This window comes from Petromyzon marinus, chromosome 16, assembly GCF_048934315.1.
Source record: "Petromyzon marinus isolate PM22_M1 ecotype Great Lakes invasive population chromosome 16, UKy_Petmar_22M1.pri1.0, whole genome shotgun sequence".
Taxonomy (NCBI): Eukaryota; Metazoa; Chordata; class Hyperoartia; order Petromyzontiformes; family Petromyzontidae; genus Petromyzon; species Petromyzon marinus.
Genome location: NC_133682.1, coordinates 2,784,688 through 2,810,448, shown reverse-complemented (window position 1 = coordinate 2,810,448; position 25,761 = coordinate 2,784,688). Strand labels below are relative to the sequence as shown.

General features: G+C 46.6%; 3 protein-coding genes across 7 annotated transcripts in view; 1 reads left to right on the top strand and 2 right to left on the bottom strand.

Annotated features, from left to right (window-relative positions):
• The window catches only part of ATP8A1 (ATPase phospholipid transporting 8A1), a 108,310-nt gene extending 103,311 nt beyond the window's left edge, over positions 1-4,999 (bottom strand). The window contains exons 1-3 of one of the 5 annotated variants that reach the window (XM_076067424.1): positions 4,756-4,999; positions 3,123-3,502; positions 1,923-2,049 (exon numbers count right to left, since the gene is read on the bottom strand). In XM_076067424.1, the coding sequence (XP_075923539.1) occupies positions 1,923-2,049; positions 3,123-3,502; positions 4,756-4,984 (736 nt within the window). In that variant the 5' untranslated portion in view covers positions 4,985-4,999. Of the gene's footprint in view, positions 1-523; positions 864-937; positions 963-1,922; positions 2,050-3,122; positions 3,503-4,755 lie in introns of those variants that run through there. The other 4 variants (XM_076067425.1, XM_032955508.2, XM_032955507.2 and 1 more) reach the window with 4 other exon arrangements.
• A 2,446-nt stretch (positions 5,000-7,445) lies between these two features.
• LOC116942971 (glutaredoxin domain-containing cysteine-rich protein 1-like) lies at positions 7,446-21,869 on the top strand. Its single transcript, XM_032955512.2, has 5 exons — positions 7,446-7,890; positions 9,389-9,706; positions 12,173-12,622; positions 13,913-13,978; positions 20,203-21,869. Exons 1-5 carry the CDS (start codon positions 7,801-7,803, stop codon positions 20,380-20,382), a joined length of 1,104 nt encoding a protein of 367 aa, XP_032811403.2. The 5' UTR covers positions 7,446-7,800; the 3' UTR covers positions 20,383-21,869.
• The window catches only part of RAD50 (RAD50 double strand break repair protein), a 26,926-nt gene continuing 22,974 nt past the window's right edge, over positions 21,810-25,761 (bottom strand). Inside the window, exon 25 of the mRNA XM_032955513.2 lies at positions 21,810-23,970. Coding sequence (XP_032811404.2) covers positions 23,784-23,970 — 187 coding nt within the window. The 3' untranslated portion in view covers positions 21,810-23,783. The remainder of the gene's footprint in view (positions 23,971-25,761) is intronic.

The window sequence follows — 25,761 nt, the reverse complement described above, 5'->3', positions numbered from 1 at the left end:
AAAAAAATGTCTCTCTCCATGCCATGTCAGTGATGGAGAGTTTGCTTCATCATACTTCACCACGCTCGGGGGTCCCATGGCAGGTAAAGACGTCAATCACCACTGGTGGTAGCTATGGCCAGGAAGAGAATTGTGGTTTCCAGATGTATAGCAGAGTATGCTAACCAACTGCCCCACCGCCCCGCTCTGATCATTTTATCAGGGCAATATTGCTGGAGGCCTTTAGGCAGCATCTTTGAAAACAAAAACGTTACTGTTTAAAAAAAAAATAGGTAAATTATCTAATATGGACATTTGCCAATTTTGAATTGCCCGGTGATAAAGTCACCGTCTTGCCCATAAACTACATGCACACAAACCACACCTTTTCATGCGAGCAGGAAATTGCCGCAATAATGTTGTACACCTCCTATCTGTTATGACTCTTGACACCATCCCTCAAGTCGTGGCACAGCAGCATACAGCAACCGCGTCCTATGTTCTAAACATGTTCTATACATGTGTTACAGGTGGCCCAACTTACAGCGGGTGACGCCGTCTTGGCCACTACAGAGCTCAGCGCACGTAACCTTTGTGTTGCGAGGAGCACACGAAGCGAAAGCCCTGTGGACACTTAACTTCACCGTTTCTGCACGTCCATATGCAGTCCAGTTCGTCGCGTTCACTCGACGCGAGCCGCAAGCTAATAGTTCGACACTCACGCTCCAAGTGTCACTCCTAAAAAATTCATCGCTTATCGAACGAGGGCAGATAGATAGCACCGAGTGGCGGTCATCACAAGACGCGCATGGTACGCGCACATAAACGTGCCTCGCATACAAATGACAGGGAATGCATACACACGCACACAGCAGGGGTAATGCGCGCACACACACACACAAGAGGTGATTTCCGGACGTAAAATTGGTGCTTATTGTGACCATAAGCTTGGACCTACCTCCCAGCATCCCTAGCATGCCACGTGACATCATACACATGTGTACTGCATGCAAACAACACATTACTCTATGCACAATAAAGACCAGAGACACTACGGCGCACACCACTCAGTAAGATATACTGTTCAGTGCATTAAATCTGAACAGTATATCTTACTGTTCAGTGCATTAAATCAATACCATTAAACGACATGCAAGACACACACCACATTACACACACCCCCCATCACATATTCCACGTGACTAGGCATTTCATGCAGAACGAAACATACCACAGTACATACATCACACCCACATCACATATACACCATCACCAACACCCCACATCACACAAATCACACCCACATCACACAAATCACACCCACATCACATATTCCACGTGACAAGACATTTCACGCAGAACGAAACATACCACAGTACATACATCACACCCACATCACATACACACCATCACCAACACCCCACATCACACCCACATCATCACGTACACACACACACCACAACCCACACCACACCCAGCACGCACGCCCACATCCCGGGCAGTGGTGGCTCTGCACGTGGCCCGCAATCCAGCACTTTGGAGGCCAGGGTTGGTGGATCACAACTGATTGTCGCGGTGGCATGCCCCCTGGCTCACCGGGAGAAGGCAGTACAGCAAACGTGGAACTTCACCTGTTCCATCCGATATGAGATCGCTAGTTGCCCAGTCGCACGTGCGATTGTTTTTCCTCCCACACGTATAAGCAATGACTTGGTGAAAACATCGTCATGTCCATCATGTATGCGTGTGTGGCGCACCTCTTTGTTGCAGTTATATAAATGACGCTATATATTTAAAAAAAACCGAGCTATTATCATGCGCACATCGCACGTAACACCCAGCACATGTCTCAACGCACCCATCACATCACACTGACCACAAGACAAAGATCCCCCGTGGAGCCTGAACAGACTGTAGGGGCAAGTGCTGTTAGCGAGTAGCACCTATGAAGGCCGGCACGGTGGCACACGAGGGGATGGGTGGCCAGCACCACGCCCGGCCGCCTTTGTCTCCCCAGTGGCGATGTTTACTACACACCGCGCCAGGTACTCGGTTGAAGCTGAGTCGACACTGACCACACACACACAGACACATACACACCTGTCACTCATCCATCACGCGTCAAATCACCCATCTCCCAATATCACCCACACTTACCACCCCAGTACCAAGTAAAAAAACCCCATCACTCACCACCCCCATCACTCACCACCCCCATCACTCACCACCCCCATCACTCACCACCCCCATCACTCACCACCCCCACCACCCCCTTAGCTGACCAACCCCGTGACTCACCACCCCCATCACTCACAACCAACATCACTCACCATCCCCATCACCCACCCACACTCACCACCCTCTAAGCTGACCACCCCCATCACTCACCACCCCCATCATCACCACACTCACCACCCCCATCACCCACCCACACTCACCACCCCTTTAGCTGACCACCCCCGTCACTCACCACCCCCATCACTCACCACCCCCATCACTCACCACCCCCATCATCACCACACTCACCACCCCCTTAGCTGACCAACCCCGTGACTCACCACCCCCATCACTCACAACCAACATCACTCACCATCCCCATCACCCACCCACACTCACCACCCTCTAAGCTGACCACCCCCATCACTCACCACCCCCATCACTCACAACCAACATCACTCACCATCCCCATCACCCACCCACACTCACCACCCTCTAAGCTGACCACCCCCATCACTCACCACCCCAATCACTCACAACCAACATCACTCACCATCCCCATCACCCACCCACACTCACCACCCCCATCACCCACCCACACTCACCACCCCTTTAGCTGACCACCCCCGTCACTCACCACCCCCATCACTCACCACCCCCTTAGCTGACCAACCCCGCCACTCACCACCCCCGCCACTCACCACACTCACCATCTCATCCCCACCACTCACCACCCCCGCCACTCACCACCCCCGCCACTCACCACACTCACCATCTCATCCCCACCACTCACCACCCCCGCCACTCACCACCCCCGCCACTCACCACCCCCGCCACTCACCACACTCACCATCTCATCCCCACCACTCACCCACACTCTCAGCACCAACCCCCCCCACCCCCCAGACCCCACCGCCCCATCTCACCGGCAGTCGATCGCGCACCGGCCGAGTCAGCGCCGGGCCCTCCTCTGCGGCCCGGCATCGCGACGTCCACGCCGCGACGTCACCTCGCCGTCCCTGCCGCCGCAGGCCCGGCACAAACAGGGGACAACGCCGAGGGAGGAGGAAGGGCCGCCAGTCCTGGCAGCGGTGGCCGGGAGACGGAAAGGGCGAGGGGATGAGAGACGGCGGCGATGATGGTGACGACGACGACGACGGGAGGGAATCGTTACGGGAGACGCCGAGGCTTTGTAAAGCGGAGCCTCTTTCTGCAGTCGGTTGTCCTGTCGTGGATGCGCAGTTTGGGCCCCTGTGCGTTCGAGGTGTCCTCTCTGTCTCTTCTCCTGCGATGTGAACGCGAGCCCCTGGGTTTGGCAGTAAGCGCGAGGTATCAGCCACAAGGGGACGCTGTCACGAAGCAGTGCCCATTCGGCTCATTGTTGCGTGTGTCCAAATAAGCGTGGAATGTTTGGCCAATGTTGAACCAACATTGGGCCACCGTTGGGCCAGCATTGGTCCAGTCGTTTCAACCGTATGGCAACGTCGGCATACGGTTGGTATGCCGACGATATTCAGTCTATGCAGCATTATTTTAAAGAGACAAATTCAGCGATTTATTTCTCAAATGAGCATCAAAGGCCAGTGCTCATCTCCCGACTGCAGAGCCGATCCAGTGGTGGAAATTCCACATTAATATGGCCGAGCAAGTCTATCCATAGGGCATCCATTGCTGACTTTCTCCATAAGGCGGTTTTCATTTAATCGACCCCCGCTCAGGATGAAAGGGCCCGAGTCAATCTTCAGCTCAACGGAGCCATTCCCCCCTACTGAATGGCTCCCTTGTTATTGGTTTACAACTCGACTGTTACGCATAAAACGAGACGTCTATGCAACCACTTGTAATAATCGCCCAAACTACGGCAGACGGAAACAGCTTTTGTCGCCAGCACTACGAATCCTTTGAAGGTGGAACATCTGAAAGGTGAAAATTCAAACTCGCAACGCGTGACTATGACCGGGTTTACCGTAGGACACGTTTTTTTGCCAGCGTTTAAGTGCCATTTATTTGCATATAGAAGTTTTTGGAAAACCCAATAAACATTTCACACATCCTGAACAAAAACGTATTTTTGCGAACGGGATATATACGTGTCGAACCTTTTATACATTACTCAAAGCCATTTTGTTTAAAAACATTCGTTCATTGGACACAGTGAATAGGTTTTATGTTGAAACTATCTAGTTTGACCGTCCTAGGACGGAAGCTGTCATAGTTACGGAAAACATTTAGCATAGTATAAGTGTATCGTGTGAATTTAATGGCAGTGAATATTGCACGAAAGTATGTCATGAAACACTTCACTGCATTTCACTGTAGCACTGTATTAATGGCAGTGATTCTTGTACAAAGCTCTGCCATAAAACACCTCACTTCATAATCACTTTTAGCACTTTATATAACTGACCTTCAATTTGTTCAAATTCACTGCTCTGATAATTTATTGTCTTCTGCTTTCGGTCGCTGGGATTGAAATAAATTACAATTCGATCAAATATCTGGAAAAATCACCGAGAAATGTCTATTTTACCATAATGTAGACGCATAAATTAAACTTACCTTTTGTCTCAAGTGCTGAATAAAGAAAGACACCAAATCCACGTTGTTGCTGCGTATAATTATTTATTAGATTCACTTTCAATAAAGAAACGTCAAACTTAAAGCGAATTTGCGAAAAAAATAACTTCTGCTCGACCTTCTGCGTGAGTGTAAAAACCACCCGCTCATGAATATTAATGACGGGGGATGCGGAATGTCGAGTGACGTCACGCGCGTTACACACAGACATTATTGGCTCATTATAGCGGTAATAAACTTAATGTGATTGATTATATCCACTGGCGGAGCCAGTGGGGGGGGTGGGGTGGCACGTGCCCCTCCAATGATCCGATCGAAATCCCTAATTTCGATCGAGTCATTGGAGTCCATAATTGGCAATAAGTAACGGCAAAGCGGTTATAAGTGACTCAGAATTGTGCGCAGTTGCGTATACAGTCCACAAATTCCCTGAAGGCATCAACACCTTCAGCGAGCACGATGCCGATCACAAAACGCGGTTCGAATTCGCCCCTCGATCGATGGCTGTGCCATCGCCGCACACGCGTCGAATATAAAAGCAAGGGACAAGTCCTTACTTACTAACAACTCCTCTATCACTTTTCATACCTGAAAATCCTGGCTCCGCCATTGATTACATCCAATTACAGACGGCTATAATCAGCACACAATGTGTGTTTTTTTAAGTTCATGATGCCATGCAAGTATTAAAGAAGTGTCAACAAATTCCACATTTCACACCGCTAAAGTTACTCAGGTTAATAAGCGGCGCGGTGGCTGCGATGCACGCCTTTAATCTCGCAATGTGGAGGCGAGGGTTGTTGGATCACACAAACGTTTTGAAGCTCCCTTCCCGTTGGCGTCCAGGAGGTTTGCCATGCCCTGGCTTGCCAGGAGAAGACAAGCCAGGATATGCCCCCCCCCTAACCACCTGTTTTGTCTGTATGGGATAGCGCGTTTCCCCCTCGCAAACATGTTTTCTCCGGGTGCTCCAGTTTCCTCGTACTTGTCCAGCTTCCTCCCACGTGTAATGTCTCATTATTTGGCCAACAACACGTGAATATAAAGAGGACTGCAGAACTTGGGCAATTGTTGGCGCCGGCTCACCACGTGCCTGCCTTCCTGCCCGTCTGTGGTTCCTCACTCCTCCTCCGAGTCGTTATTTTACTCTGCAAGTACTGTGCGCGTTACAAGTTGATTCGCCTTTATTTCTCCTACTTAAATGGCAAGTGTCGATGTATGCTGTGTTTATGTTTGAATGAGCAATTGTGTATTGTATTTAACTTTTTTTTAATCCTGGCCATAAGTTAAGCCTTTAACGTCTGTTATCTGGGTGACTCAAACTGAACTTGAAGCTGGATGGATGGGGACACATTTGTGGATTAAGTGCCAACTCTCAATGAGCCGGTGTAACGGAGACGAGGGATGACCTGGAACAACAACGGGTCATGCAAAGCATGTCAATTAGGCACGACAACCGTTACAGTTTATCTACTTAGAAAAGAGGGTTGAAGGTGGAGGATGTGTCATTTGTTTTCTTACAGTAATCCGGTTATTTGGGGACGTTTACAGACACCTCGGCTCCTGAGTCACTCCTCACCCACACTGGGTGAGACTCAGCTGATAATAGCCCAGCTCACACGCAGAGATAGTTTATTATCCTACGAGCACGGTGAATATGCAAATCGGATAATGCTGCCCAAGGATGATTGAGCGTTCACTGTACGCTGTATTTTACTCTGCCTTAGGCCAAGAGGGCTGGAAGACTCTGCAACAGGTGAACCAGGGAGTCAAGAGGAGGCTACGTCTCCTTGGGGGCCGTCCATAAATGACGTCACGCACCTAGGGTGGGGGGGGGTCAGACATTTGTGACGATGTGCGACGAGGGGGGGGTTTGAGAAATGTGACGTCACATAAAAATGCGCAACTTTAAATAAATATAGACAACACGTTCTACTTAATTAAATAGACTTTTTAATAAATGTTTTCTCCTACAACATCAGAGTGCAGCGCCACATTAAATACGTAGTACAATGACAATAGTTTAAAGCGACTTGAAGCATGTTTTATTTTTGGGTGGGGGGGGGGCAGAGCTTTGTGACGTCATATTTGAGAGGGGGTCTGACTTTTTGTGACGCCGTGTGACGAGGGGGGGGGGTCAAAAATTGTCCAAAATCGCGTGACGTCATTTATGGACGGCACCTTATTCCTATCCACGCGGAAAAAGTATATTGCAGAATCAAATTTAGTGTGATGAGGTCATTGGTGACTTGTCTGTATTCAAACCCAGGATATATTCAAATGTCATTTGAGTGTTCTGATCTTTGAGTCACCCGGCGACCTGTGATATCGCATGTTGTAAACATTGGCGCCAATAAACCAGGTATTTAGCTCAGCCAACAAAAATGCTGCCACTAATCAATCCGAATTAAAGTGAAAGAAACAATCTTTATCAAAAAGGGGGTTCCACTTTCAAAATGCGTCATGACTGAGCGAAAATGCCACGTGAGAAAATTTATCTCAAACAAAAAAGTAATTTATTGCCCCTTACAAAGCGGGTCTAAAGGCCACCGTTGATTGCCCCGGCGGTTGGAGCCATAATGCAATCACTGCACCTTGTCACCTCGATGTGCGCGATCTATATATAGAGATCCAGGAAACATTTGTTTTAAATTCACGTGGGGCGAGGCTGCTCTTTCACGAGTGGCTGGTATCTTTAGTGGGGGGGTAAAATAAGCTTACATGCATATGTAATAAGTGGGGGGCGACCAGTTACGTGTGTGTGCGCGTGTCGTCGATAGAAATGCCCTTCCCTGTCGTGCTGACACGCGCATGCATTATTGACACGAGCCCAGCGCGTCTCAGGTATCCTCCTCCCCACCCCCGCTCCTACTACACAGAGTTGGCCGTAACCGAAGCCAACGGGGTCTTTTGACAAAAGAACGACCTATCGTCGGCATTAAAGGCCACGGTCAGGCAGCAGACGATTCCACCGCCTTCGTGGTTTGCCCAAATTGCCGCGTTTTTTGCCTTTTTGTTCGTACGGCCATGGGCGAGAAGCCGGCACAGGTGGGAGAGGCATCGGGCCGCGTTAGATTTCGCGTCTCCTCATCCCACAGCGGGCGAGTGCTCCAACAGGTGAGGCTATCCGCGTGGATGTGTTTTGTGTGATTGTGAAACAACAACAAAAAAGGTAAATGTTAAAGCTCTTTGTCAATCTATGATGCTTCGATCAAATGTCTCCCCGTGGGCTAAAGCGAGCATGGGTGTCGCGTGGACACCGCGCTGGTCAGTGTGGGTTTCGTGGTGAGACGTGGGAAGAAAGTCCCAGAACTTATTCTTAGTTTTTTCGGTAAAGTCACGTTGTTCAGATATCACGCGTGCCGCTTGCTGATGTTCGCCGTGGCCTGGAATCGAACTCAGGTCACTGGGTTCATATCAGATTTCGATAACCACTGCTTTCTTCCATATACACATTATACATTCTAGCACAGATCCATTGAGCGCTTAGCTAAATTGGAACATTATTTGGAAAGAGTCAACACTTAAACATTTTGTAAGGAAATCAAAAATGTACGTGACTGTTCATATGTAACTAAAGACATCGAGGTCAATCTTGCTTAAAAGGTGAACATTATTCAGAACAGGTGATCAATATGTATTTCAACAGTTTGGCTTTTTAAGTTAATTCCAAATCTAATACTTAATACGTTTGTACAGACATACGGTGTCATTGCATATATGCGTAATAAGAGTACAATTTAAAACACGCACACACATAAATTACCGTAACTGAAGCTTTGTGTGTGTGTGTGCACAGACGCTCCTGAATGTGTGTCCACAGAGAACAAAACACATTGACCTGCATGGGCTACAGCCACACAGACGCACACCGCGATTCATTTAAAAACAGCAAGGACCCCAATGCATGTGAAATTGCCGCGTTAAGGACACCGCGGTTCTGTCCTCCGTCAATGGTCTCGGCAATGCGGGGAGAGCAGTGGTTTGGTGCACGTTGTCTCGTTTTTTTATTAACAGTCGAGAGTTTCCACTGTTGCATCGACGGCGGCGTTGCCCTGTGTTGAGGGTGCTCTCTGTACGAACAACTCAGCGCTTGCCACAAATGAACCACGCTACCCCTCGCTCATCTCGGCAAGGAGCATAAACCATCACGAGAACTCCGATCATCTTCGCAGCGACTTTTGGGCTGAGCCATCGAACAAAGACGGTGGTCACGGCATCGCGCGCTTTCAGATGCGCTTCTGCGGCAGTCTGGAACGCTCTTCCTTCCGATATTAAGGAAACCGCTGGAGCAATGCGCTTTTAAATCTAGATCGAAGACTCATTTCTTTAGAACTGCTCTTTGTGTTTAGTTTGTTGTCCTTCCACCGCATCTCCGATTAGCACAGTTGGCTCCGTATGGTGCGAAAGAAGTTCAACATACATGCGTAAACCAAGAGTTAAAATCCATCGGTGGCTTCTGAATAGTGCCAATACACCCCATACTTTCACTTTCTGCATTTATTTTTTTATTTGATAAACTTGTGACCTCTGTGTGATTAGTTTGGGGGGGGGGGGGAGAAGGAGGAGGGGGGTGGAAGTTAACAGACCACTTGTGAAACCGATGTTTGGTCAGGTGTACGAGGAAAGAAATGGCAAGGTGGAGCATCACGGCGCCACTGCCAAAGATATTGAAGAGATCGGAGCAGCGAGGACATCCCCAGAGCCGGTGCCAGGCGGGTACCAGGACTGCCTCCCCAACAACGAACAGCAGCAGCAGCAGCATCAGGAGCCCGGCGACGAGGCAGACCTCATCCTGAGCAGCTTGGCTCGGAGCACGCCGTGCTTTCGTCGCTCCGACATCCTGAGCAAGAACGGCACAGTACGGGGCGTGCGGCACAAGGTGTCGGCGGCTCAGGCGCACTTCGGCGGCTTGGCGGACACGCGGCCCTCCGTAAGCGAGACGCGCAGCAGCAGCAGCACAGCAGCAGCAGCAGCACAGCAGCAGCACAGCAGCAGCAGCACAGAAGCAGCAGTAGCAGCGCAACAGCAACAGCGCAGCAGCAACAGCAGTGCAGCAGCAGCAGCGCAGCAGCAGCACAGCACAGCAGCAGCACAACAGCATCACAGCAGCGCAGCACAGAAGCACAGCAGCAGCACAACAGCATCACAGCAGTGCAGCAGCAGCACAGAAGCACAGCAGCAGCAGCACAACAGCATCACAGCAGCACAGCAGCAGCACAGCAGCAGCAACAGCAGCACAACAGCAGCATCATCAGCAGCAGCACAGCAGCAGCATAGTAGCAGCACAGCACAGCAGCAGTAGCACAGCAGCAGCAGCACAGCAGCAGTAGCACAGCAGCACAGCAGCACAACAGCATCACAGCAGCACAGCAGCAGCACAGCAGCACAACAGCATCACAGCAGCACAGCAGCAGTAGCACAGCAGCACAGCAGCACAACAGCATCACAGCAGCACAGCAGCAGCACAGCAGCACAGTAGCAGCACAGTAGCAGCACAGCAGCAGCAGCACAACAGCAGCATCATCAGCAGCACAGCAGCAGCACAGTAGCAGCACAGCACAGCAGCAGCACAACAGCAGCATCATCAGCAGCACAGCAGCAGCACAGCAGCAGCAGCACAACAGCAGCATCATCAGCAGCACAGCAGCACAGTAGCAGCACAGCACAGCAGCAAGCAGCAGCACAGCAGCAGTAGCACAGCAGCACAGCAGCAGCACAACAGCAGCATCATCAGCAGCACAGCAGCAGCACAGCAGCAGCACAGCAGCAGCACACGGCGAGTGGGGTGCAGTCGAGGGCATTGCATCGAGCGCAGGGGGATGATGCCTAAAGGAATACCAATGGTCATAGCCTATGATCATTGATTGATTGTTGATGATCATTGATTGGTTCATGATGATGACTATGATGATCATTGATTGATGACGACGATGCTGATTATCATTGATTGATTGATAATGATCATTGATTTGTTGATGATGATGACGATGATGATCAATGATTGATGATGATGACGACGATGATTAATCATTGATTGATGAGTTTGATGATTATTGATGTATTGATGATCATCATCATTGATTGACGACGATGAGGATGACGACCATTGATTGATTGATGATGATCAGGGCTTACATTCAAACGGAATTGTCCAACGCTGAACTCTGGAAAATATTTCAGTACTCGGCACACACCACATCCGGTATACCCCTGGTCATCGCTGCGGACGAGGTCACGCACAAACTCCCTGCCTACCTGTCATGAACAATGAGGTTGAGTGAAATGTATATTATAGTTTTGTGCAATTATAATCTGAAGTGGTGGTTTTTTATTATAAGTTTGAAAATGTATTCAATCGTGACTGATATGCGGAAATTAGACTGGCCCCAACATCAAACATATCTGGTTCCTTCTGCAAACAAGCATTACAACTGTGGAAGTATTTTCTGGATAAAGTAATTTCTAATTGATGTTTTTTTTTTTTACAATTGAAACTTTCACTTCATTGTACTATAGCAGATATTCATGTTGTATTCCCGTCAAAGTCACTGAATAACTTTGCCAAAAGGTGTGGGTCACCTTGTCGAGGTCACCTTCTCACATAAACTTTGTTATTTGCTTCATGTAACGTGAGTGCATTTTATTACTCGCTTTGGTACGGCCCTACTTTGGGAAGTGTAGTATACCCAGTTGCGCATTGAGCAACGGCTCTTGAATCTTTTTTCCCCATTGTAGATGTCACAGTGAAGAGAAATGTGATCATCAAAATACACCTCTTACATTTTGAGCCACGTGTTGCCAACATGTCATGCACATGGCAAATTTCAATGCGGGTAAAATAACTACGGGTCACTTGCGCCGATCCTGCAATGTAACCGTCTGTTCAGCATGACCGTAAGAGATGGTCGTGGCGGTGATGGCTTGGAGAGGCTTTCATCCAGCAAGCAGTTCGATCGTGGCTGATGCTGATGATGATTATGGTCAAGAGCAGCCTGCTACTCCGACCATGCAGCACACCTAGCTAGCAGTCTGGCTTGCGGAATTTAAATGCACGGATAACATATCCTTATTGAGGGACTGTGGTGTGTTATCTTCACAAAATCGAGCTTATATAATACATTCGTTTGATATATATTTCGTGACTCGCTTACCTCTTTCTCTATTTTGCACTCGCCATCGTTTGCATTATTTGCTGTTGTGACTTGCTCACGCGCTCGTGCTGAACGTCCGTGAAAAAAGAGCTTCGTAGCTCATCGGATTCCTCCAGTCAGATTCTGACTGTGCTTATTATGTAAGGTGGATTTTCAGAGGCTGCTGCTGCTGCTGACGACGCCGATGATCGAATCTGTGCGATCCTCGTTCCGCGCGCACCTCCGTCCGTCCGTCCGTCCCGTAGGCACCGCGCCCGCTGGAGATCGGCAAGCTGGTGGTCTACACGACGAGCGTGCGCGTGGTGCGCTCCACGTTCGAGCGCTGCGAGCACGCCCGCCGCATCCTGCACACCCACCACGTGCACTTCGAGGACCGCGACGTGGCGCTGCACGCCGAGTACGTGCGCGACCTCCGCACGCGCCACCCTTGCCCGCCTTCGCCGGCCGACCACCGCCAGCTCCCCAACGGCGCGAGCGCCGCGCGGGCGGCGCAGGGGCCCAGGCACGACCAGCGCCGGAGGTCCGGCGACGAGGCGCAGCCGGACGGCGCGTCGGGGTGGCGCGGTCCGCCGGAGCCGGAGGACGTGTGCCGGACCGAGCTGATGCAGTTGGCGCCGCCGTCCCGGGACCCTCAGCAGGCGCACGGCACCCCCCTTGAGTTGCCGGCGATATTCATCAACGGTGACTATTTCGGGGTAAGGACGTGTTCAGCGTCTGTGCATTCCTTCATCACATTTTTGTCGGCTAGGTGCAAAACGGTTCATGGTTCTCCGATGGGGCGGGGGGGAGGTTTGGGTTGTTCTGCGTGTTTGTTCGATCCAATGTCCGACGTTTCACTCAGTGGGCTGGGGCGCATCCGTCACCGTGGCGAACTTCGCGCGGGACAACTGAGAGCCGTAGCCGCACAGTTGTGAAAACCTACGGGGCTGAACGATTAATTATTCGCCACATTAGCAAGGTGGAACAAGGAGGTCTAAGTTGCACGCACTGTGGTTGGCTACTCCCACAGGTTCAATGACATTTGTAGGGCAGGCGAGCAGCAGTGAGTCAGTGGATGGAGAAATCAAGTGGCATGAATCAGCATACTGACCTTGAATTAATTTAGAGTGATATCATTTGGTTGCTTGAGTTTGTTTTTATGAAGCCAAGGTTGATCATTCCGGTGATAAAACGTTATTTAGTACTTCTAAACAAACTAATAGTACCCAAACACCTTCATTTGTTTGGCAACTTACCAAATAATTTCAGTTAGGGCCTTTAAAAATCAAACATCCAGTAAATGTAATTATTTTTAGGCGCAAAGCTCTGTGAATATAATTTCGCATAAAGGTATCGGCATACTGTAGTGGTAATGGGTTGGTTTAAGACCATACTTCACCCTGCTGTTCAGTGCGGGTTGTTGAAAGCGGGAGGCCCAGGACTGGTTCAAACATCACTCGTTAAAGATGATAGGCCATGGCCAGGAAGCTAGTTCAGATCACCAGGTTTAGGGTGCATGTGCTAACGACTGCTCCATTGTCACACATTAGCAGACTCTTCAGAGGATAACGTTTAAATATCTGGAAAGCGAGAAATACAATTTGACCGTGAAATATATATTAAGTCCACTTTGGCTGCAGGTCATATTTAATAAGACACATTGTGCCTCTGCATCAAAATAAAACAGAACCCATTACTAGCTGACATACACAATTCATTTGGGAATGCATGCTGTACATACAATATTTGACATGGATTGTGTTGCCTCTTCACAGACATGAAGAGTCGTCTCGTAGCGCTTGCGGATTTCTTGCCTGTGCCCGTGCATCGTGTAACGCATGTCTCGTGCAATGCCGTGTCGACAACAAGCGAATACAATGACCAAATATACCAAACATTTGATCAACCATGTGCACTCGTAATCTCTATGACCCAAATTTGCAGTTTCAAAGACGGGGAGGCCGTGTGTCTGAGAAGCCCACTGTCTTTTGTACACCTCCACACAGGGCGCCGACAGACTTATGGCTATGAATGAATCGGGAGAGCTTCGGGCATTCTTAAGGCAATTTAAGGTAACAATTAGAGCCATGCTCAATTCAATTCGTTATCGCCTCTCGCCTGTGCTTTACGTGTCAGAGTAGTATGCTGCTTATTATTTCCGCTCGTGGAATGCCTCTATATTTGTTTACCCTACCATGATTCATTTGTAGTGGCAACGAATCAAACGAGGTGTATTTCTATGGTATCAAAAATGATGATGAAAAAGAAGACTAGGTTTTTACCATTTATGGCAATGAAACATGAAGTGTTAAGATATGCAAACACCAAATCGGCATCAAGTCTGCATTGATCACGCATACGCGCCGCAAAACATGCAGACACTCTGATAACCACGAGCAGGCATTAAGCACACTTGCTGGTGCGGTTAGTGCAGACTTTATGCCTTGCAATCTCTTTGGGTTTTGAACATCTTAGCACTGCGATTTTTTATTTACTTTTTTATTCTGATGTATGTACGGAATTGATCAATAATCACGGTCCTGATATGGAATAACATTTTTAATTAATGGTCACATTTTTACAGCACACGTACCAAAAATGTTTTTGTTCCAGGGTAAAGCGTATGTGATACAAAACTGTATGTTAGCGATGGGTCATGATCCTAACGCGATCTGTTTACACATACGGATCGCTATCAGATGTTTGGTATAATAATCAAACGTGTTGGCATGGTTTTAAGGTTTCAGTTTGTGGTGCAGACAATGTGGAAATGTGTTTTGTGTTTGCATTGCAGTGTCATTTGAAAGTTCGATTGCACTATGAATTTAATGTGCCAAACTGTATCTGTTGTGGTTTCTGGGGTATTGTTTAGACTTTATCATACTACTATTAAAATAATCTATACCTCGGGTTTCCTGGCTGGCTGCTGGCTGCTGGCTGAGCTCCTCACCAGCCCAACAATAGCTCTGTTGTTAGTGACTAGCTGGGCTCCTCACCAGCCCAACAATAACTCTGTTGTTAGTGACTGGCTGGGTTACTCACCACCCAACAATAACTCTGTTGTTAGTGACTGGCTGGGTTACTCACCACCCAACAATAACTCTGTTGTTAGTGACTGGCTGGGCTACTCACCACCCCAACAATAACTCTGTTGTTAGTGACTGGCTGGGCTCCTCACCACCCAACAATAACTCTGTTGTTAGTGACTGTCTGGGCTCCTCACCACCCAACAATAACTCTGTTGTTAGTGACTGGCTGGGTTACTCACCACCCAACAATAACTCTGTTGTTAGTGACTGGCTGGGCTCCTCACCACCCAACAATAACTCTGTTGTTAGTGACTGGCTGGGTTACTCACCACCCAACAATAACTCTGTTGTTAGTGACTGGCTGGGTTACTCACCACCCAACAATAACTCTGTTGTTAGTGACTGGCTGGGTTACTCACCACCCAACAATAACTCTGTTGTTAGTGACTGGCTGGGCTACTCACCACCCCAACAATAACTCTGTTGTTAGTGACTGGCTGGGCTCCTCACCAGCCCAACAATAACTCTGTTGTTAGTGACTGTCTGGGCTCCTCACCACCCAACAATAACTCTGTTGTTAGTGACTGGCTGGGTTACTCACCACCCAACAATAACTCTGTTGTTAGTGACTGGCTGGGTTACTCACCACCCAACAATAACTCTGTTGTTAGTGACTGGCTGGGCTCCTCACCAGCCCAACAATAACTCTGTTGTTAGTGACTGGCTGGGCTACTCACCACCCCAACAATAACTCTGTTGTTAGTGACTGTCTGGGCTCCTCACCACCCAACAATAACTCTGTTGTTAGTGACTGGCTGGGCTACTCACCAGCCCAACAATAACTCTGTTGTTAGTGACTGGCTGGGTTACTCACCACCCAACAATAACTCTGTTGTTAGTGACTGGCTGGGTTACTCACCACCCAACAATAACTCTGTTGTTAGTGACTGGCTGGGTTACTCACCACCCAACAATAACTCTGTTGTTAGTGACTGGCTGGGTTACTCACCACCCAACAATAACTCTGTTGTTAGTGACTGGCTGAGCTCCTCACCACCCAACAATAACTCTGTTGTTAGTGACTGGCTGGGTTACTCACCATCCAACAATAACTCTGTTGTTAGTGACTGGCTGGGCTCCTCACCACCCCAACAATAACTCTGTTGTTAGTGACTGGCTGGGCTACTCACCACCCAACAATAACTCTGTTGTTAGTGACTGGCTGGGTTACTCACCACCCAACAATAACTCTGTTGTTAGTGACTGGCTGGGTTACTCACCACCCAACAATAACTCTGTTGTTAGTGACTGGCTGGGTTACTCACCACCCAACAATAACTCTGTTGTTAGTGACTGGCTGGGCTCCTCACCACCCAACAATAACTCTGTTCTTAGTTTTTTCGGTAAAGTCACGTTGAAGAGAAACAACAAAATAACAAAATATATATAAAACAACAAAATAAATTTATGCAAACCGACACACCTGATGATGACCGTTTGAGTTATGGTCGAAACGTCGTGAGAAAATTTTTTATTGTTTTATATATATTTTGTTATTTTGTTGTTTCTCTTCAACGTGACTTTACCGAAAAAACTAAGAATATGAATTACTGCAGTCACGAAAGCTTTAAATCAAAATAACTCTGTTGTTAGTGGCTGGCTGGGCTCCTCACCACCCAACAATAACTCTGTTGTTAGTGGCTGGCTGGGCACCTCACCAGCCCAACAATAACTCTGTTGTTAGTGACTGGCTGGGTTACTCACCACCCAACAATAACTCTGTTGTTAGTGACTGGCTGGGTTACTCACCACCCAACAATAACTCTGTTGTTAGTGACTGGCTGGGCTCCTCACCACCCAACAATAACTCTGTTGTTAGTGGCTGGCTGGGGTCCTCACCACCCAACAATAACTCTGTTGTTAGTGACTGGCTGGGGTCCTCACCACCCAACAATAACTCTGTTGTTAGTGGCTGGCTGGGCACCTCACCAGCCCAACAATAACTCTGTTGTTAGTGACTGGCTGGGTTACTCACCACCCAACAATAACTCTGTTGTTAGTGACTGGCTGGGCTACTCACCACCCAACAATAACTCTGTTGTTAGTGACTGGCTGGGCTCCTCACCACCCAACAATAACTCTGTTGTTAGTGACTGGCTGGGTTACTCACCAGCCCAACAATAACTCTGTTGTTAGTGACTGGCTGGGTTACTCACCACCCAACAATAACTCTGTTGTTAGTGACTGGCTGGGCTACTCACCACCCAACAATAACTCTGTTGTTAGTGACTGGCTGGGCTCCTCACCACCACAACAATAACTCTGTTGTTAGTGACTGGCTGGGCTACTCACCACCCAACAATAACTCTGTTGTTAGTGGCTGGCTGGGCTCCTCACCAGCCCAACAATAACTCTGTTGTTAGTGACTGGCTGGGTTACTCACCACCCAACAATAACTCTGTTGTTAGTGACTGGCTGGGCTCCTCACCACCCAACAATAACTCTGTTGTTAGTGGCTGGCTGGGTTACTCACCACCCAACAATAACTCTGTTGTTAGTGGCTGGCTGGGCTACTCACCACCCAACAATAACTCTGTTGTTAGTGACTGGCTGGGCTCCTCACCACCGCAACAATAGCTCTGTTGTTCGTGATTGCTTTGGGGGGCATTGCCACCTAAACTAGCTGGGTAACTGGCTACACGAGATGTTTCTGTGTAACAAATACACATTCATTTGAAACGGCGGAAGAAGTTCGCAAGGCATTAAATAGAAAGCGACACCCAAGACGTGGGAGTAATGAATACAGAAGACCGACATGGTTCATTTAATATTGCTCTCGTAAATGTGTGTGCTCCCATTGATGTCATTATTTCGTCAAAATATGATTTAAGTGCGAGAGAATATAAAACAAAGCCTCAAGATACATACTGCTTTGGCATTTTATTACGTAAAACAGCAGGCTAATTTTAGTGTTCCAAATAGGGGAACGTCAGAATAGTATGCACATAAAAGCTGTCTCTTATTTTGCGGAACATGGTTCTCTACTCATATAATGTTTTTTTTTTTAAATGATAACTTACAGCCCTTCGTTAATCCGCTGCCGGATGAAGGCCTCCCCACACCGTGTTGGTTATGGGAATTGTTTGACCATACTTCACCACACTGGTCAGTGTGGGTTCGTGAAGGGAGCACGGCGACCGCATCAGATATGAATCGCCACCGACGTTAGCCGGTGGGCTCCACTCCAAGTCACTGGGTTCAGCACCGTGGGTGAACTGCTGTGCAGTGGCCGCTCCACCCTAGGCTGTAGACACCATGCAGTTATATAGTTCACAGTATTTATTATCATATATTGTATACATGGCCCGTTATTCTTTTTGTTTTTTTTCGGTAAAGTCACGTAAAAATAAGAAATAATAAAAAAATTACATAATAGCGTACGACGTTTCGATTGCAACACAAGCAATCATCATCAGGTACAGAAGAGATAAATTAAAAAGAGGAAACACATAACCGCAGATATATACAGACACCCAAGTGGAGGGAATTAACACAGATACACCAGGGGATACAGAGATAGACGGAGGAGCACACTAAATCAAACAGGGTTTAGCAAAATTTGGAAACCATATAAAGCAACACAGACGTGACTTTACCGAAAAAACCAAAGAGTAGTTCCTGCAGTCACGAAAACGCCAAATCAAGTATGGCCCGTTATACCAGCAACTGAGTCAGGCGACATTTTAATGACTAATTTGGTTAATTTCTAAATAGTAGTGCAAGATGAACATCTAACAGTTGGCTGAGGGCACGAGTATAAAACTGAAGACACACTTGTTTCATGTCCTTTCTACAAGGATCCTGAGTGTCTGGATTATATTACCACAGTTCCACAGTGGAGAGATGTTAACTTCCTCGCCTGGTATTCGGAAGGTCGTGGCTTCGATCCCGACACCGCCGCCTATATATTTGGAGTTTGTATGTTCTCTGCGTGGTCGCGTGGTTTTCTCCTCCACATTTAGAATCAACGTGAGTTTATAATATATTTGTCTGCTGTCAATTTACACATGATGAGCCACTTCGGTGAGCGATCATTTGTGGCCGGGTCGCATCTGAGAAAGAGCTATAGAGCTCAGTGGATCTTACCTGGTAAAAAATTGTAATAGTTTAAAGAATAGCTCGTATACGTACCTGGTTCTCTGCCTTCGTCTTGTTTCACCCCAACTCTGTGTCCTGTTCAGTTGCTACAATTTCTATTTCCTGCCAATAACTCAGCTTTCTAACATCCAAAGCCTCTTGGCATTTCGCTCAATCCAACTCGTCGGCCACATTCTTCCACGCGTCCGCTCCATTTGTTGCTGCACGATCCTGCTGCACCGTACCGCGTTTCTGTTTTCCCTTTCGCCATCTCTTCTCATCCACAACTGTGGACGTGTTCCCCATTTCCATCCAGATTGATCTGAAAAATATATAATGAATCTGGGCAGTGCGTGAAACGTCGGATGATCCGAAAATGTGATGACACAGTGGCATAACATCAGCGCGATTCCCACAATAAATGCCGATTGCATCTTCTTAGCTTTTTCGGTAAAGTCACGTTGAAAGGAAACAATAAAATAATAAAATATATATAAACAATAAAAACAATAAAAAATGTGTTTATTGTTTTATATATATTTTATTGTTTCCCTTCAACGTGACTTTACCGAAAGAGCTAAGAATATGAATTACTGCAGTCACGAAAGCTTTAAACCAATTACATCGTTTTGATTATTTAAGAACGTATAAAAATTCGTAAAGTAAAATGATCGCTTTACTGATGAATCTCTATGTATTTTAAAAAAATGCTATTCATGATTTATATTTAAAAGATTTCACGGAGTGAATTAACAATAAACAATCAAAAGCGTCATAAATTCCAATCCGATAATACGAGAGTGGGCCGAGAATGCAATCTCCATATTTAAAATCCAACCTTCATCCCAAAACATACCTGTCAACCCATACGGTTTACCCCGTATTCTTCAGGTCCATACGGCATACAGCCGTTTCAATTCAGGCAAAAAAAGTCTTATTTGTTTGTTTCTCCCTTGTGATGGGACTTTGCAGGATGAACGTTGAGATTTTGACCAATAAGGTCTGAATTTGCTTGTCATAACGTAGGCACCGATAAGGGGTTCACAGATATGCCAATATCCACAACGCTCCCTCTCACCCGTGTCCATCCACCGTCTCTCTGACCATTCCTGCCCCACCCCTCCCCACAGAGGAACACTGCTCCACGCAAGTGCGCGCACTGCGGCGGCTACCGCTTCGTGCCGTGCCTGGCTTGCCGCGGCAGCAAAGTGTCGCAAGTGCGGACCAACTTCGGGGAGCGTCCCAGGGCGTTGCGCTGCACGTCCTGTAACGAGAACGGCCTGCAGCGCTGCACGGAGTGCACCGAGTGAAGCGTCAACCCCCCCCCCGAACCCCCACCACGCGAGAGAGGCCGCTGATGGCAAGGGGCACTTCGTCACGCCAAGGGAATGGAATGGGGGTGCAATGTCCAGTTTGTGGCCCGATGTCTGGGTCCTTTCGGCAGCGTGGGCCCACAGTGGCAGTTGCACCGCCTGTACACTCCGTTTTGCTATTGCGACTGCACATCGTGGCGGAATATTCCAAGCGGTGTCGGCTGACGGCCACACAACCACCGCCGCCACCACAACACACGGGGTGTTTGAGAGGAATCATTGCTGGTGACTTAGAATATGCGATAGCTTAGGCGACTTATAGTATTATTTATTGGCAAGGTAGCTTGTGTCTCTAGTGGAGTTCATTGTCAGGAGCGCTGCCAACACTTCCATTCGTAAGAGTCATTTCGGCCCAGTCTGGCAGTGGTCAGTACCTACAGAGACCATTAACCATCAAAAGCAGCAATACATATCCATTGCCAGCTGTTTGATTTCATTTTAACAGCCGTCTTACAACCCTTTCCAAATTATCCACAGCCGTTTTCGCCAATTTATTTGCGAAGTGTATGCAACGATGCAGGTGGCCAACTTTATATTTGCTTATATTGCCCACGGCCAAGAATGTGTGCTATGTGAAACCTCATGGCAAATCGAATCACTGCGATACAACTGGAATTATGGTAATATTACCGCCACTCAATTCTCCTTTTAGCCATGTATGTTAAACTGAATTTTAAAAAACCCTGCAATGCTCTCACGCTCAGAGACGAGATGCCGAATCCAAGCGTTACATTCTTGCATTAAAATCCCAGCAATCCCAGTTTGCTGCACGTGGGAGGATAGTCATTCACAGTATTCATCATCGGCCACGATCGATCCACTGCTGGATGAAGGCGTCCCAAGCCATCGCCGTTTCTCACGATCATGCTTTGAGGATCATTGCGTCAGTGGATCGACTCAAGTGACCAGCCGTTACTTTAATCATATTGAAATTTACCATTCAATCAATTGTTGTGTAACATCAAATGAGAGCTGTACTATGCTGATTACATTTCCCTTTAATATTGCATCTTCAATGGAATAAGATTCAACAGGTGTAGTCCATTACACACGTGTACACTACACTTGCCAAAGTAGGGCTGTACAAACACGAGAAATGTTATTACTTTTATTATTTAAACCCCCTACATAAAAAGCAGAATGTACAGTCATTGTATTTTTTAAAGCTTAGATTACTTTTATGATGAATTGTGCTCCAAGTGCAGTGAGTATACACTATTAACATTAATATATTGTAATCAAGACGTCGTTCATTTGAATGACTTCACATAAATATCACATGAGGGAGTGGGGTTACCGATTTGCTAAACCAATTCCCTCCAAGACTATAAAACAAGAAATGTTTCAGCGGTTTATAAACACTGTACAGTATTTAGGCATGCCTTTATTTTTCAACATGTGATTAATAAACTTTATTTTACACATTGATTAGTCCTGATGCTTTACGCACCCTTGGGCACCATGTATATTGTTCAAGCACACACATACAATGCACCCGATCTCATCGGATTTCAGAAGCTAAGCAGCGATTGAGCTTGGTTAGAGTTTATTGGCGGACGGCCCCCATGCGTAAGAGGCCTCGTGGGCTGTGTGGTGACATTGTGGACAGCAGAGGGGCAGTGCAGAAACATCTATTGAACTGTGCTTAAATGCCCCCCACAATCTTGGTTCTTTCGCTAAAGTCACGTAGAAGGGAAACAATAAAAAATATATATAAAATAATAAAATTCTCACGTTTCGACTGCAACACAAGCAATCATCATCAGGTGTGGTTTTTGTCAGGTCAGAAAATTTCAAATTTTCTTGCTGTGGTTTTTACACCTGATGATGATTGCTTGTGTTGCAGTCGAAACGTCGTGAGAATATTATTGTTTTATATTTTTTTATTGTTTTATTGTTTCCCTTCTACGTGACTTTACCGAAAGAACCAAGAATAAGAATCCCTGCAGTTACGAAAGCTTTAAATCAAAATTTAAACCACGTTCACCGCCACCTTCACCAACTTCATCCTGACCGGTGGGTTGGCGAAGTATGGATAACTCCCAAACACCCCAAGTGGCTATTTAGTCATATGGGAGTTCAACATGACAGTTGAATAAGCACGGAGCCCACAACATTTTTTTTTAAACTGCCACGAAATGATCCATGTGCACTTTTTTTTCAAGTGGAATATCCAAAAGTGTGACATGGAGTTACGCGACGATTCTAAAACTGTAGCATCAAACGTTCCGACTGCTACGGCGGCAGGCAAATTTGAAAATCGTGTTTTTGTCAGGTCATTATTGGAGCCTGTGGAACACAGTAAGTTATTTGGAAGGTAGCAACCAACCTAATGTTCAATAAACCGAAACGTGGGCATATGCGGACATGATACACGATCATTATGTTCACGACTTTTAGCAAACGGCTGAAATCACCGCAACATTCTGATCTGTTCCAAAAATATATAGGATGAAGAAACACCAACACAAATACATTATGAAGAGAAAACATTTAAATCGATCCAACACCGTATATCATTCAGGCACTCGTTATAACTAAAGTCAAATAAGGTGTCAACAGAATTTCAGTCAAAGGCCACTTTGGTCACCTGTGCACATAACAGTTCACATCACATGTTGGTTACGACTGTGGGCCAAACAAAGATCACCATTGCATTTGTGGAAGAACAAAAGTTGCTTTTATAGTTCCACACATTTTTTTACACGGTCATGTCATCCAATCAAATTTTTTTGTTTGTGTAGAACGTGCATAATGTTCATACGTTCCCTTTGAAAATAACTTTAAACTTAACATTTTTTTTAATGACAATTTTCTCCGAGAAGGGTGTATTTAACAACAACCTTACGTCAGTAAATGCTCCTGGAGTCAATGTTATTGAGAATCAAGTTATAAAACTCAACTCATGGCAAATCACGGCCAACCGAATCAATGTAAAATATGGACAGCACTGATTTAGGAAATTTCTATTGTAGCTATCCTATGTATTTTTAGGTTGTACTGCGCATTTCTCGATATGCTAGCCAATGTTTGCTTCATTTGCAAAGTTTTTCAAGAACTGTTGAAGTCAATGAAGTGAATGAAGTTTATAAAGGAGCGACATCCATCATGCCAAGCAGACATGCGTCCAACCCAAAATCACATCAGAGGGCTATACAGCACAACTGCAAAATTTACGCAGTAATATGCTCCTACTCTGCACCCACAAAAGTACAGCTGTAATATTTTCAATGGCATACTCTGGTCCCTAAGAATATATTTCCAGGCCTCTTAGTAGGCCCCGCGTTACAAGGAATCAAAAAGACGGGGCCACCTCCCGATGCGCTGGAGTCTAAGATCTACGCAACGGATGCCTGCAGGGTGCTGACGCTGCACTTGACGATTTCAGAGCACTGTTCGTTGTTCTTCCGCACTCGGTAGAAGTGGTCCACGTACTCGGAGCGGCCCAGCAGCTCCACAAAGTCCTCATCGTGAGTGATCACCAGCAGCTGGAAGTTCCGCTGTCGCGAGCGGCTCTTTATGATCCTGCAGAGCAGAGAGATGCCGGACTCTTATCGCATACTTACCCCGCCAGGCTTTCCGACTCCCTGCAAGGCAAGTGTACAGTCAATCTCTACTCTTTTGACTCGCTTTCGCAAGCAATCCGGAACAGCGGAATCGATTACAGCTTGTTATTATCTTATCTTAAAGCAACAGAAGTGGTCATAAATTGTTACTGTTCAAATGAAAATCTTTCCAGAGCTTGGAAACCCAAATGCTTGCTTAAAACAAACAAGTCTAGATAAAGCTCGCGTTCCTCACACATTTGTTGGCACGTGATGGTAACTTTACTCAAGTTTAATTTGAAACATAACGATGCCAAAAGTGCACACTCGTGTAAGAAAAAATGAACGATGTACTTAGAACCAGATTGCAATCCTTCAAAATAATGTCCTTGGACTTCAATCTATCAGTGCAGTGCAGGATAGCACTGAAACGGTTCATATCATTCACAAAATCACCAAGAAAAGTCTTTTGAGTTAGATGTTTTTTAGGCAAACACTATAAACAATCACACTTTGGACCAAGACTGTTACAAACATGTTTTACCTTCAGCATTAACGTCAGGGGAAACATTTACAGACTTACAATGCCTAATTATATTCTGCCATAAATAACTACGCGCATGACATCCATTTATTTTGTGAGCTTATGCAAATCCACATCTCTTGCATGCAAAAACTGCATAATGACTGGTGTTATTGTGGTGTAGCTTCTGATATACAGTACAACCTTGGATTGCGAGTAACTTGGTCTGCGAGTGTTTTGCAAGACGAGCAAAATTTTTTAATAAATATTAATTTGATAAACGAGCGAGGATCTTGCAATACGAGCAGTGTACGTATACGCTTTGTCTGCCGAGCGTCACGTGATCACAACTGATATACGAGTGCTTTGATACACGAGTGCTTTGGATTACAAACACGTTTCCGGAACGAATAATGCTCGCAATCCAAGGTTTAACTGTACTTGGGATCCAGGCTTACAAAACCAACTGAAAAGCAGCCTACCCCCCCCGCCCCCCTGAGCCATGTCACCTAAAACTTAATCTAAGGAATGTGCCAATTAACACAATCAATATAAATAGCTGCACTCTTACAAGCACGTAGATGTTGCGCAAGCGCTGAGAGAGCGTTATAATGTGCTCAAAAATGCGGAAGCCTCTTGATTTCAAAGCTTGACAAGTGACCTGAGATTTAGGCCTCTGCTGGAAACTCATTAGTGATTTCACGTTGCGAGAAAGGAAAGGATGAAGTAAGTGGTGATAACTGATCTTACAAGTAGGTAAGGCTGTAATTATGATGCAAGCGATAGAATAAAGGAGTGGAAGAGAATTTCAGAGACGGGACCAGGTTGGGGTGAATGTGTTCTCTCAGGGCACCTGTTACAAGCGGCCCTCATGAAAGTAACTTCCCCTTAACGTTTTACAGCGTTTTGAGCGCGCGGGACTCAACATTTACTGTGTGAGGAATTTTCACGAGTGCTCTAAGAGTGGACAAGCGCATGTTGAGTTTAAAAACAGAACTATTAAATAGTAAAGTGAAGTTATTGTGCTTTACGTCTTGCACGAACTATGCAAATCCATCACCACATCCGACATTGCGATGTCATACAAACTCATTCGGCATTGTTGTGGTGCTTTATGGGCAGAAAAATATACAAGCAAAACTCCGTTCTGTGTCTACACGTACAATTGAAATGTCCAACGGCCTGCCGGCTTTACGGACCGATTTTAACCGGCAGCATTCGTTGAAGCAAACAAATGCAGGAGCCATC

Excerpts from the sequence above, each read along its gene's own strand:
- LOC116942971 (XM_032955512.2), top strand. The coding sequence starts at position 7,801 with ATGGGCGAGAAGCCGGCACAGGTGGGAGAGGCATCGGGCCGCGTTAGA. Across the intron at positions 12,623-13,912 it reads TCAACGGTGACTATTTCGGG|GGCGCCGACAGACTTATGGC; the intron begins GTAAGGACGTGT and ends ACCTCCACACAG. Across the intron at positions 13,979-20,202 it reads CATTCTTAAGGCAATTTAAG|AGGAACACTGCTCCACGCAA; the intron begins GTAACAATTAGA and ends CCCTCCCCACAG.